Source organism: Dama dama, chromosome 18 (assembly GCF_033118175.1).
Source record: "Dama dama isolate Ldn47 chromosome 18, ASM3311817v1, whole genome shotgun sequence".
Taxonomy (NCBI): Eukaryota; Metazoa; Chordata; class Mammalia; order Artiodactyla; family Cervidae; genus Dama; species Dama dama.
Genome location: NC_083698.1, coordinates 45,940,806 through 45,955,689, shown reverse-complemented (window position 1 = coordinate 45,955,689; position 14,884 = coordinate 45,940,806). Strand labels below are relative to the sequence as shown.

At 36.3% G+C, this 14,884-nt stretch overlaps 1 protein-coding gene across 1 annotated transcript in view; it reads left to right on the top strand.

The window, feature by feature from the left end:
• Positions 1–14,884, top strand: part of COG5 (component of oligomeric golgi complex 5) — a 272,387-nt gene that overhangs the window by 197,311 nt on the left and 60,192 nt on the right. The window contains exons 12-14 of the mRNA XM_061165241.1: positions 2,288–2,492; positions 9,626–9,787; positions 12,071–12,170. Coding sequence (XP_061021224.1) covers positions 2,288–2,492; positions 9,626–9,787; positions 12,071–12,170 — 467 coding nt within the window. The remainder of the gene's footprint in view (positions 1–2,287; positions 2,493–9,625; positions 9,788–12,070; positions 12,171–14,884) is intronic.

The following is a 14,884-nucleotide window of genomic DNA, read 5'->3' as shown; positions in this document are numbered from 1 at the left end:
TCTGGATATTGTCAGAAGACATGAGACTCCTGGGTCAGAGCAGAAGGACTTTATTACTCACAGCATACCAAGCTGCGTGAGCACTGGCCTCTTTGTTTGTTGGCTTCCCACGCCTCCAGGTCTCACAGGGAGACGCAGTGCAGTGGGAAGCATGCCGTGAGTTTGTCTCCCTTAAGCTGGGAGAATCTGCCAATTTTGCTGTAAGCAGTAAGCAAGCCTGCTCTTTGTGTGCTGACGAAGTTACTTCATCTTTCAAGGCTGCTTGCTACAGATGCAAACCTTGCTACAGATAAATGGCCTGAATAAAGAGCAACTAGGGCCTCTCATTGTTGACATACCCTGCAAACATAGTGGGAACACTCCGGGCCATGGTGAATGGCTTCTTCATTCGGGAGGAGGGATTTCAAAGAAGTCCTCGCTGAGATTTTTTTGAACAGTTTTTTTACTAGAGTATAATTGGTATACAATAACCTGAACATAATTAATATGCACAGTTTTGTTAGGTTTTGATATATATGCACACCATGAAAGCATCACAGCAGTGAAGATCAGTGAATATACTTGTCATCAGCAAAAGTTTCCATGTACGCTTTTATAATTCCTCTCCCTGCCGTCTCCTTTCTCCTTCCCCAGGCAAATTCTGACAAGCTTTTTGTCACTTTGAGCTAGTTTACTTTTCCTGGAACTATGTACAGATTGAATGATACAGCATGTATTATGGATTCTTATTTGCCTTTCATGCAGCATGATTGTATTTAGAATCATCCATATTGTAATGTGTACTTCTGTGTGGTACTCCATTGTGCAAGTATACTACAGTTTGTACATGCGTTCACTTGTGGATGGACAATTTGGGTTGTTTCCAGTTTTTGGCTATTACCAATCAAGGTGCTTTGAGTGTTCATATATAAATCTTTATATGGACATATATTTTTATTTCTGTTGGATAAACATGTAGAAGAGGAATGGTTTGACCATATGGTAGCTATATCTTTAACAGTTTAAGAAAATGCCAGACTTTTTTGCAAAATGACAAGTTTTTCTTTTCTACCAACAGTATATAAGAGTTTTAGTATCTCTGTACTCACCAACATTTGATTTTTGTAATTTTAGCCAGTCTAACAGGAATATAGTCATATTTCATTATGATTTTTCAAATTTGACTTCAAAAGCAAAGGCAACAAAAGGAAAATTAAACAAGTGGGACTATATCAAACAAAAAACCTCTATATATCAAAGGAAACCATCAACAAAATGAGAGGACAGCCTACTAAATGGGAAAAAATATTTGAAAATTACATACCTGATAAGGGGTTAGTATCCAAAATATATATAGAACTCATACAACTCAGTAGCAAAAAAACAGAGTATCCAGTAAAACAAAATGGAGAGGATCTAAGTAGACATTTTTCTATAGACAACATATAGAAGGCCAACAGTATATGAAAAGATGCTTAGCATAACTAATCATCAGCAAAATGCAGATAAAAAACATGGTTAGATATCATCTCACACCTGTTAGAATGACTAGTATTAAAAAGAAAAGAAATAATAAGTGCTGGTGAGATTGTAGTGAAAAGGGAACCTTTGTACCTTCTTAGTGGGAATATAATAAACTGATGCAGTCACTATGAAGAACAGTATGGAGGTTTCTCAGAAAATTAATTATAGAACTGATGTAACAATTCTACTTTTGGATTTTTATCCAGGATCATTTAAATATATCTTTCTGTTATGATTTCTTATCTAAAACTATTTTGGTTTTCATACTTTGTATGATTTGAAACCTTTCAAATTTATTCAGATGATTTCATGGCATCAACAGTTGTCATTTTTGGTAAATATTTCATGTGTACTTGAAAACAGTGGCTACTTTGCTGTTTTGGATGAAGTATTCTATAAATGTCAATTTAAGTAAATCATGGGTGGTGGTCGGGTTTTTTTATGCTTCCTGATTTTCTATATATTTTATCAGTTTTTCAAAGAAAAAGTTAAAGTCTTCAACTTTATTCATCAATGTGTTGTTTCCTTATAGATTAAGTTTCAAAAACCAAAGGAACTTTGTGGCCAACCCAATAAATGGTACATATATCAAATGCAGTAAATAGTCTGGGAGGAAAATTGCTGTTACCAGCATTATTTTGAAAAGCCTTATTAAAACACACCTTTGTTTTGTCCTGCAGTATAGGCTATTTGTAGCACCGTTTTCATGTACAAAAGAAACTTTATTTGCTACATTTTATTGTTTTATCATTTATCTAATCCATTTTCTTGTTTTGCTTGGCAGCTTCTATGTTTTTGAAACAGGCATTTGAAGGAGAATACCCAAAATTATTGCGGCTTTATAATGACTTATGGAAGCGTCTTCAACAATACAGCCAAAATATTCAAGGAAATTTTAATTCAAGTGGAACTGCAGACCTCTATGCTGACTTACAACACATGGAAGATGATACACAAGATGTATTCATACCAAAAAAGCCAGATTATGAGTATGTTTGTGTAATCAAATCTGTTTGTTGGCATGTTAAGGATTTTTTCCTTAATTTTTATTACAAGTTAGAAATTGGGGAAATGTTAATCTTTCTCAATATTTGTAATGATTATCATTAGTTTATTTACCTAAAAGATTTCACAACACTTTTAACTTAAGGAGTCGAACTTTTATCCTTAGTTGAGCAGCCTGATTCCTACTGAGAATTTGTCTTAAAGGATATCACCAAGTAAGGTGAATAGAAACTAAGAGATGAGCATGTGTAGTCAATGTCCTTCAATTGATACTATATTTGTAATTATATAGCATCATTATTGATGGGCCACTGGCATAAATGTGATATAAAAGGAATTGGTATGTTCAGGAACTATAGTGGAAACAAATCTCATGCTGGGATAGGTTCTCAGTCTGGTGGGCAAAAACTAAGTACTGTCGAAATTAAACCTGAAAGTCTCTTAGATGAGTCATGAAGTATACTATATGTAGTGATATTTATAAGCCACATTGGAAAACAATGTACCAACTCAGTAAGTTTAAACCTGCCAGCTTTCCTCCTAAATTGAAAAGAAGTACTGTTTTCATATTTCTTTATAAGTATCAAATCAATTGGTTTGCACACTTCCTTGAAACACTTGAATCATTTATTGTGATGAGATTGACTTAGATTCTTATCACCTACCTTCTAAGAAAAATGATAGATTTATGAGTGCTTTTTTAATGTTTGTTTCAACTTTTTTTTTTGTCCTGAATACTTATAGTTGAATTGTATCCACTGTAGTAAGAAGTTCTGACTGGTAAAATACAGATTGTATAAGTTTTGACTGGTAGAGTAAGTGGCATAAGAGTAGGCTGAAGTGATAGAAGGGACTTTGTTTCTTCAGTTACTCTTTAACATTAAACATGAAGTAAACCCGAACATGCTTTTTGGCCAGTCCAGTATATTAAGTTTTTTTTTTTAAAGTATATGAAGTAAAATATATAGTATCATTCTATTCCTGGCTTAGTTTTATTTTTAAATTCATATGCTTGTACTGAAAAGCGCTGGAAACATACATAGCAAAAAGCAGTAATGCGTTATCTCCAATAGGTAGAGTTTTTATTTTGTATTCCTGCTTTTATTTAAAATGAGCATATGTTACTCATGGGGGTAGAGGAAAGACAGTAAATTCAATGTAGAGAAAAAAATGAGAATGAAAAAAACCTTTTATTTTGACTTGTGGGATATCATTGTCACATTTTGGAGACTAACTTCAGTAAAGTAGTTGATGTGGAAGAGGAGTTGTGACCTGTACCATAAGAAACCAAAAAATAATGAGACTAGTAAGGAACAATTATGTTTTACATATTCTTTTGAGGAGTGAGGCAAAGAGTCAAACATAAATTTGACCATGGTAGCTGAGCCAAAGGAAGGTTTTTTTTGTTGTTTTTTATTATAGAGGGGAAACTGAGAGTGTTTATAGATAGAAGTAGCCAGTGGAGAGAGCAAGAGGTAATGAACAAGATCTTGGAAGAATCTGAGTAGAATCAAGGCACAAATAACCAGGTTAGCATTTTTCATCTTTTAAGTATTCATGCTGAATTCGAGAGCTGTTCTTGTTATGAAGAAATAAAACAAGGGAATTCCCTGATGGTCCAGTTGTTGTGACTCAGTGCTTTCACTGCTGGAGCCTGGCTATAATCCCTGGTTGGGGAACTAAGGTCCTACAACCATGCCCTCTCAGGCTCCCCCACCCCGCCCCAAAAAAAAGACAAGACAACATGATAGAGCACCTTATATGAGGTGGTGAGGAAAGACCTCTATGAGAAGATAACTTTGACTCAAGACCTCAGTAAGAAGTCAGCCGTGGAAGATTTGGAGTAAGATTTCTGCAGGTGGAGAGAACAGCAGATGTAGAGTCTTTGAGAAAACTAAGATGGAGATGTTGAGGAATAGAAAGCTGGAACACAGTGAAAGAGGGAGAGTGGGGGCTATGAAATTGGCTCAAAGAGGGAGGAAAGTGTAAGATCATGTAAGACTTTATTCATTATGGTATGGGATTTGGAGTTTATTCAAAACAGTAGAAACCATTGCTTTTAAACAGAGGAATGATATGAACTGATAAACACTTTAAAATTAACAGTAGGGCTTCAATGTGGACAACTAGGGAAAGCATCAGCACAGGGAAGGAGAAGTGGGAAATGGAAGCGATTTTGTTTATCCAGACAAGAAATGACAATGGCCTAAAACAAGATGAGTAGATGAGGTGGTGAGAACTGGTCAGATTGATTCGAGATATACTTGCTAGTAGAATTGGATTTGAGAGGAAAAGAAGAATCAAGGATATGTGTGGACAAGTTGGGAGGAGACCAAAGATTGGAAGCCATTGTCTCATGAAGTAGCGTTAAACAAAGGTTTTTCTTTTGAAACTGTTGAATCGAAGATGCAAATGGAGATGTTATAGACTTTTTGAAAGGTAGTTGACTGTGAATCAGGACTAGAAATGCATATTTGAGAATCATCATTATGCAGATCTTTAAAAATCATGAGTCTGGAAGAGATTCTATAGGGAAGATATATGTAGAGAAAAGGGAACTTTGGCCCAACGTATGCACTCCAGAATTTATAACTTTATTGGAGGATTGGCAGCCTGCAGGACTGAGACAGAAAAAAAATGGTAAGATAGGAGGACAACTCAAAGTTGTGTGGAACTCTAAGGAATGAGTTCATCTAAGTCAGAGGAAGAATGGTTAACTGTGTAACATGCTGTTGAAAAGCTGAAGAAGCTTAGGACTGAGAATTGACCTCTTGCTATAGCAAAATAAGGTGGTTCAAGGCCTAAGTGTGGAATGGTGGATACAAGAGCATTATTAGAATTGATGAAAGGCAGAATGGGAGGAGATTGACTGCTGGGACGACAGCACTCCCCACTCTGCTGACCCATCCCCAGTGAATCTGGTGAAGACTATTACAACAAAAACCAAACAACTCAATGCCTCTGGAAACGATTTTAAAAGCAAACAGTAAGTGAAAAATCATCAATGCAAAAAAGTTAAAATTTGGTAGAAAGAATTACATTAGAGTCTGTGATACTAAAACCAGGACAGTTGTTTCCTCCCTTCCTCTTCCCAGCTCAGCAAGGCACAATCTCTGCTCCAAATTGGGGCAGCCAAGAACCAAGGGCTCCCTTTCCCACCATTCCCAGCCAGAGGGCGTTCTGCCTAAGAAGAAGAGCACCGCAGCATTCCTCATGCTGCTCTCTGCTGCCAGTGAGCTGAAGCCAGGTGTCAGACAAATGAGGTCAATGTGTGGGTGCTTCCTTATTGTGCACAGTACTCATGTGTTATGTATGTTATCACAATAAAAACAAGGCACATGAAGTGAATTTTTTAAAGTATGTTCACACACAATTTTTAATGAATGTTTATAGCAGTATTCATAGTTACCAAAAGATAGAAACAAGCCAAATGTCCATCAGCAGACAAATGGATAACCAAATGTGATACAGCCACACAGTGGAATACTATTCAGCCATAAAAAGGAGTGAAGTACTAACACTTGTTACTGCATGCCTGAACTTTGAAAAAGTTATGCTAAGTGAAAAAGGCCAGATACAAATGCATATACTGTATGATCCTATCCATATGAAAATCAAGAACAGCAAATCTCTAGAGATATAAAGCCTATTGGTGGTTACATAGAGCTAGGAATGGGGTGAGGAGGGTAAAGGTTTTAAAGCTGAAGGGTTTGAGGTTTCTTTTGAGGATGATAAAAATGTTCTAGGTTTGAGCGTGGTGATGGTGGCACATACCCATGAATACACTGAAAACCATCAAATTATACACTTTAAATGGTTGAATTGAATGTAAATCTTGATAAAACAGTTTTCTAAAAAAGAATAGGAAAGGAGGAGGTAGGTTCAATTCATCTGAGAGGTTTTGATATCAACAAAGGAATAAAGCTACTTTTTCTTTGGGATAATAAGAAAATCAGATGTAAATGAAATTACAAAAGAAAAAGAAAAGCTGGTGTCAAGTTGACAAAGATCATTGCAGTAGTTTTGGTCTTCGTGTAGAAACAAATGGTCCACTATAGAAATTGAAGGACTGCAAAGAAGGGTTTTAATACCATGAGCTTCAGGTCTCTTGAAATCAAGGGGTTTGTATCAGTGTTCAATAGAAACAATTTCCTTTTTCTCTGGAATGCTTGGGCAGCTTAGCAGCAGGTACAGAGACCATCTAAATGAGATATTTCTTACAGTTTTGAAAGGAAGGTAAATTAGAAAAATCAGGATGCTCGTGAGAGCACCTTGAAATGCTGGGCTGATGGAGGATGAGCACAGGAAAGCATTTCACAGCACTGATCACAGTCAGTCAAAAAGCACTTTCTTTTGAGTAAAATCTAGCACTTTTATTGACACACAAAACCTAGCGTGTTTCGTTCCATCTGTTTGCTCTTAGACCCCGTTTTGTACTGTTGTCCTGTCACTCAAGCGCTCTGCTCCTCTCGCTCTTCGGCAAACTCAGCCAGGTGTAAGTCCCCTCTCAGGGCCTTTGTACTTCTTCTCTCCTCATAAAGTGCCTACTCTGGAAATCTATGTAACTTGCTCCCTCCTTTTTCCTCATATCTTCCCAGGAAGCCTTGCCTTGCCTCACTCTGTCTAAAGTTGAATAAAAACTGCTGTCTGGCTTCTTTGCTTCCTTCTTCTCTTAAAATTTATTACTCTTCGTTATATTCCAGAATTAAGTCATTTAGAAGTTTTATTTCTTCTTTTGTGTGTCATCTTTTTAAGAGGGCAGGAAATTTTTTGTAGCTTCATTGCTACATTCCTCACTTCCAGGAAGTACCTGGCAAATTGTACACATTAAAGAGAATTTGTAGGAGGGAAAGGGGTAGGGGCAAGTGGAGGTATGGAAAGTTGTCTTCAAGCTTGGAGACCTTAGAGGTGGAGCAATTCAAAATGATGACTCCAATATGGAAACTCCATAATAAAGCTAAAATAAAAGTAGATGTCTAGTACAGGACGGGCTTCTTGGGTGGCTCAGTGGTTAAGAGTCCTCCTGAAATGCAGGAGACACGGGTTTGATCCCTGGGTCGGGATGACCCCCTGGAGGAGGGAGTGGCAGCCCAGTCTGTTGTTCTTGCCCGGAGAATCCTATGGACAGAGGAGCCTGGTGGGCTACAGTCCACAGGGTCACAAAGAGTCTGACACAACTGAAGTGATTTAGCACACGTGCAAGCACAGGATAAGTTTTAGAAAAGCTGTCTGTTTTGACGTAATCACCAAGGATCCTACATCCCCCCATGCCTAGTTCTTCAGTTTTTCCAAAACTATCAGGGTGGAATAGGGTAGGGAGCAGGGGAGGCAGGCTGCCTTGGTAGCAGGGCTAGGGTGAGGCTCGGCTTCTGCTTCCACATGAGGCTGGACCCTGTCACATTGTTCTTCTGTCACATCTCTGTGCCAGTGGGTTGGTTTCCTGCAGCAACCACAGGCCTTGGCCTTGCTCTCTCTCTCAGCCAGCCTCTCAAACATAGAGCATAGAGCTGCTTCTCCTGTGTGGCCACTCACAGATCCGCTGCTGGCAGATAGCCACCTAGGCCCTGGCAGCTTTGTTTCTGGAGTAAAACTGTAGGACCTTTTGGGCGAATCCTTGGAGAACAAGAAGAATGTCAGTACTTATAATTTAGTGCAGAAATTTCTGCGGAAGAAGGAAGAGGCTTCTTAAGGGCTGTAAATGATCAGAGCAGAATTAGGGAAGACGTTTAAATAGCTGGTGTGGACCTCAGTAGAGGATTGACTCAGACAGATTTAGGCACTAGTTCTTCCCTGTTCCTACTGAGCTCTTTCATAATCTATTATAAAAATTATTATAGTTAGCACTCCACCTGCACATTTCTTCACTGGGCTGTAAAGCAAATTTCATCTCTTACTTCATAGCACTTAACAAGGGCTGGTACATAGGATTCTCAGGAACTATGTGTTGACTGAAATACTTACAATGAATGAGAAAGTGTTGAGAGATAACTGTGGAATTATGATGTAGGAGCCAAGAGCGTTCTGACCTCTAGGTCTTGTCATTTGACCAACAAGGGTGGAAAAGGAGAAAGCCAAGTTTCTGATACCAAAGGAGCAGGTCTGATGTTTTCGAGATGAACATTTAAGATGAATTTAGGGAGATTTGTGTGTGTGTTTTTTTTTTTTTTAAGATAATGGAAAGGTTAGTAGAAGGATCATAATCAGGGGTGATATGAGAATACACAGAGTTAATTATATGGTTATAGACATTTGATAATTTTCAGAGGTAAAATAGAAGGTCCAATAATTGAACAACTAAATGAAAATCAACAAAAATAACTGAAAACATTGGAGGTCTGGGGGAGAAAGAAATGTTTAGTAGGTTAAATTTTAGTTTGTGAAGAATGTTATAAAAGTAAGAACTCCAGTTGGGAGATTTTTCGTGATTTTGTGGGACTTGTACAAACACTTTTTATTTTATCCTCATTCTTGTTAGTTATCAGTTTTGGTATCAGAAAGCTGATAAAAACCTACATTTGTATACTTCCCTCTCAGATGCTGAGCTTATGAGAGTGCATCTATGTGTGAAAAGGGTTGAACTGGTGGGAGCCAGTCTTTGCAGACTTGCCTCTTTTGTACGTTGTGTAGAAACATGCTAAGTGAAGACATGGCCCCATTAGAATTAATAAGATTTTACAGTGTTACTCTTATAGTTTCAAGCGACAAACTTGCTACAGTCGTACTGGGGCATATTATTTTACATTTATACCCAGGAATTATGTATAAATTAAAATGTTTAATTGTTAATAAACTTTTAACTATCAAATGTATATAAATGTATTTATACATTTTTTAATACATTTTTAAACAAAATTTTCTTTTGTCCATATAAAGTTACCTTCTATAGAGGAGATGTGTTTTTAATTTATTTTTATTTTTAATTGGAGGATAATTTACAATGTTGTGTTGGTTTCTGTTGTACAACAGTGTGAATCAGTTATAAGTACATATATATCTCCCTTTTTCTTGAGTCTTATGGAAGATATATTGTTAAGAAAGGTATTTACAACCTGATAGATACCATAGTGTTTAGTCTTGTATAATTTAAGTCATTTTTTAATAAACTTTGTCTCCACAGTCCAGAAAAGGCTTTGAAAGACTCACTACAACCCTACGAGGCTGCGTATCTATCAAAATCATTATCTCGACTCTTTGATCCTATCAACTTGGTTTTCCCCCCTGGTGGTCGTAATCCTCCTTCTGCTGATGAACTTGAAGGTATCATTAAAACTATAGCAAGGTATGTGTTTTTATATAATGGCATGCCATAAAATGCCCACCACATTTGTTAGTGATGTCCAATGGCAATACATTTTAAATTTATCTTCGGTTGTTCAAGTAATTAGTCCAGCAATTAAATCAAGAGTTTTGCAGTGAATGAGTGCACATGTCCTGAGTACTTGAGATTCCAGTTAATAAAACCATTTAAATACAGTCTAAAAATAGTCAGTTATAATTGTTCTTTATCTTGTCAAGGATGCAGAGTAAACCAACCTAATTCTTTATGCCATAGTAAATTTCTGGTATTACGTAGGACAGTAAATATAAAATTGATTTTACAGCTTGAGAAGCTAAAACGTGGAGAGTAATTTTTTTTTTTTTTAATCTTAAATGCAGAAGGTATATCATGGTGTACAAGTATCATAATCCTGATTAGTCTACTCGTGTTTGCTATTTTAAGCTTTCTAAGTTGAATGTGACAGCTTTTAAAACTCTTAAAAGGGAAGATATCCTAGCAGAGGTGCCACCTGAATGCTTGCAGACAATGTAGTTATACTGTTGTCTTTAGACATTTTATGGTCACCCAGGTGACCCAGTCTGCAATTGAGACTCTCGGTTCCTGTCATAGTATATAAGCTGTCATAACAGTAAGTCTCTACATTTATAGGTGAACATTTTATGAGTAAAACTAGTTGTTAGGCCATATAGGACCAGGGTATAGAAGTCTAAATTCTTTTAGATTATACATCAGATAATGATTCTGAGGCATGTGAGAGTAAGACTAGAAAGCCACAGGTATAATTTGGAGAAGCATATCTCCTATGTATACAGTATTTAGAGAGCCCAGAATCTTGATCCTAAATCTCTCTACGGTTACTTTGACTTTCAAAGGCCTGACTTTGGATTGTTAAACCCTGATTTTGTCTCCATTATTTGTTTAGTATAGTTGTGATCAAACCAGTCATGAATTCATCTTGATCTCTGACCTTTATGAAAATATTAAAGAAGTAACTCCTTTTTCCCTGTGCAACTTGATCACACTGTGATCAGTTATAAGGTGGGACTTGAATGATGGTAATGATAACCCTATGTGCAGAACAGAAAAAGAGACACAGATGTACAGAACAGACTTTTGGACTCCGTGGGAAAAGGCGAGGGTGGGATGTTTCGAGAGAACAGCATCGAAACATGTATATTATCTATGGTGAAACAGATCACCAGCCCAGGTTGGATGCATGAGACAAGTGCTGGGGCCTGGTGCACTGGGAAGACCCAGAAGGATCGGGTAGAGAGGGAGGTGGGAGGGGGGATCGGGATGGGGAATACATGTAAATCCATGGCTGATTCATGTCAATATATGAGAAAAACCACTACAATATTGTAAAGTAATTAGCCTCCAACTAATAAAAATAAATGAAAAAGAAAAAAAACCATACTTATGCCACTGTTCAATAGAATGTGAATACCAGGGTTAATAAGATTATGTCTCACTGTTAAATGAAGGGGCATTTTTGATGCACATAGTAAGCACTAATGTTAAAGTCTTTTGCTTTCTTCATAAAGGGAATCTGTGAAATACCAAGATTCTTTCCGCTACTTCAGAGACAATAATTACTTTTCTTGCTTTCTACTTGTATATGCATTTTCATGCCGTTTTTAACTGCTGGTATACTTTACATGCTCTTTATAATTACTTTTTTGGAGCAATCAGCAAAAGTGTCCCAAATAATCCAGTGTAAAAAATTGAAAATAAGTATGGCAAAGAAATACTTTAGGAATCTAGATTTTTAAAATTTCCACTTAAATCCTTGTTGTGCTTTTGATATAAAAAAGCTACGCTATCAAAATAATGTGAATTGGCATAATTTCTACAGAAACTTAGTATCTTGATATATCATGTAATTTATATTTTTAGCCTATGTCCTTCCAAGGTCATCATTTCCATTCAAGAGCTGTCATTTCCTTGCAGATGTCTGTGATATGCAGTGTCTCTAATTGTACTTATCAGTATGAACAAGAGTGCTACTTGAAAAATCTGTACATAATTTACTCTTCTTAATCACAGCCTGAACCCACACATGACATGCTTTTATTAATGAGAAACTGGTCTTTAACCAAACCATCTCAGGGCACTTTTTCTTAATGCTGAATTTAGGAGGGAAAATGAAATAATCTGATCAATTCTTGGAGACAACCAGGGAAATCTATAAAAAGAATCACCTTGTTGTTTAGTGGGTTTAAGTTCATATACTTGTCTTTGTTGATAAACTGTAATGGTAAAGGCCGTTTTTGTTTTCTTCAGTGAACTAAACGTAGCTGCTGTTGATTCAAACCTCACATTAGCTGTATCAAAAAATGTGGCAAAGACCATCCAGTTGTATGGGGTAAAATCAGAGCAGCTGGTAAGTGATAATCACTTCTGTAAACCTTCATGATTTTGTTTCAGATAACTAATTATACAGTACTTGACTATAAATATTGAATTGACTGAATAGTAATTTACTGTAAAATTTTAAAGTGAAATTTTGAAACTTTCTTATGAATTTAAATCAGAAAAAAGTATTACATCTATTAAAAAATGGCTCTCCTATCATTGCTACACGTACAGAATGCAGGCAGATTTTGTAAGACTTTTTAAGAAATCTATGTGCCACTTTATGAGTTAAATTATGTATACTTTTAAGTATATTAATAATTATTTCAAATTGGTCAATTTCCTCTTCTGTGATCACTCACTCCAGGTATCATTTATATACTGTTACCTAGTGTGAAATTAAGTTGAACCATTAGAAAATGATTGGAGGATGTTAAGTGCTTAAACTATAAAAGAAAAATATTGATTTACTTTCTAAAGTTTCTAGACTGTGAAAGTTTAACTCTAAAATTACTCTATTTGAGATAGATGATTGCACGTATTTAAAATAATAACTGCATGACTGAATCGTAATCTTAATTCTCTACATTAATGTTTTAAAGTTAACTACACATATTTAGCTAGTAGGTATGTATGCTAATTGATATCCAAGGAATAAGACTTTAGTATATCTTTAACTGTCACTGACGGAAGAATTTTAGAGAATGTGCCAAAATGTGATATCTCTACTGTCATTGTAGGGATCACCAACCATGTTTTTTTTTGTGTGGCTTCCCTTACTGCTATAATTGAAACATGGTAAAATGAAGTACAGTTGACCTTTAAACAGCTTGGGGGTTTGGGGCACCTACACTCCCTGCAGTAAAAAAAATCCATGTATAATTTGTAACATTTTCATTGTTCCTCCTTATCATTCCTGCTACTTCAGTGGAGTCAACCAACTATGGATTGTGTAGTATTTAGTATTTACTAAGTACCGTAGTATTTACTATTGAACAAAATCTGCATGTCGGTAGACCATTGCAGTTCAAACCCTTGATGTTCAGGGATCAACTGTAATCCAGTTTTATCTATATCCAAGTGGTTCAGTTGGTTCTGGTATAATTTTTAGAGTTGGTTGGTAACAGATTGAACTGAAGGAATTTGCATAAAATGATCCTTGGTGCTAACAGTCATATCCTGAGGCTTCCTACTTTCAGTTCCAGTGGGTGGCCCCATTGTGTTTGCATGTTAATATGATGTTGTCTTCTATTCAGTTATTCTTGCAACCTTGACAGATAATTTACAAGCATTTTTTTAAAACATTGTTTATGGAGAACTGGCCCCACAGACCATGGAAGCTCTTTGTAGGTAATTAGGTCATTAATTTTTCTCTCAGTTGTTGCTATAAAAGCTTTATTATGATGTTTATTACTTTAAAAAATATGGTTTATTATTATAAATGAAATTCAGTATTATATCCAATAGAATTCAATATAATTACTAAAGGTGTCAGAAAAAAAATAACCTCACGAGATGATCCCACCTGAAGATAACATAAGGAACAGCCAACATATACATAGAAAATATTTCACTTTTCCATGTCAGGCAAGAGCAGTAGTAAATGGAACATGTGACTTCAGTTAAGGCAGTAATGACAAAAAGCTTTAAAAAAATTAAAATATATTAAAAACTTTTGATTGAGTTGATGTTTTTGGCCAGATTGTGTGTGATCCTAAGTTACTCAGGCCTACCATCCTAAAGTGCTAAATTAAGGGTAAGAGAAAGTCACTGAATTAAAATTTTTTAAGTTAATTTTCTCTGTTTTTTTTTTTTTAAGTAGTTTTACTTTTCTACTTTCATTTTAGTTTTTAAAAAAAGCTTAAGTATTACTTAATAGTATGAAGAGCATCATTTGTTTTATTTTTTTTTAATGCTATTGAGCATTGACAAGTAACATTTTAATGTTCATCTCTTATTTTTTGGCTGATAATAACATTATTTCTGCCACTCCTTTATGTTTTTATTTATTTCAGTATCAGTTCAGTCATTCAATTGTGTCTGACTCTTTGCAACCCCATGAACCACAGAACGCCAGGCTTCCCTGTCCATCACCAACTCCCAGAGCTTACTCAAACTCATGTCCATTGAGTCAGTGAATGCCGTCCAACCATCTCATCCTCTGTCATCCCCTTTTGCTCCCACCTTCAATCATTCCCAGTATCAGGGTCTTTTCAAATGAGTCAGTTCTTCACATCAGGTGGCCAGAGTATTGGAGTTTCAGCTTCAGCATCAGTCTTTCCAATGAATATTCAAGACTGGTTTCCTTTAGGATGGACTGGTTGGATCTCCTTGCAGTCCAAGGGACTCTCAAGAGTCTTCTCAACACCACAGTTCAAAAACATCAATTCTTCAGTGCTCAGCTTTCCTTATAGTCCAACTCTCACATCCATACATGACTTCTGAAAAAACCATAGCTTTGACGAGACGGATCTTTGTTGGCAAAGTAATGTCTCTGCTTTTTAGTATGCTGTCTAGGTTGGTCATAGCTTTTCTTCCAAGGAGCAAGCGTTTTTTAATTTTGTGGCTGCAGTCACCATCTGCAGTGATTTTGGAGCCCCCCAAAATAAAGTCTGTCACTGTTTCCATTGTTTCCCCATCTATTTGCCATGAAGTGATGGGACCAGATGCCATGGTCTTAGTTTTCTGAATGTTGAGTTTTAAGCCAGCTCTTTCATTGTCCTCTTTCACTTTCATCAAGAG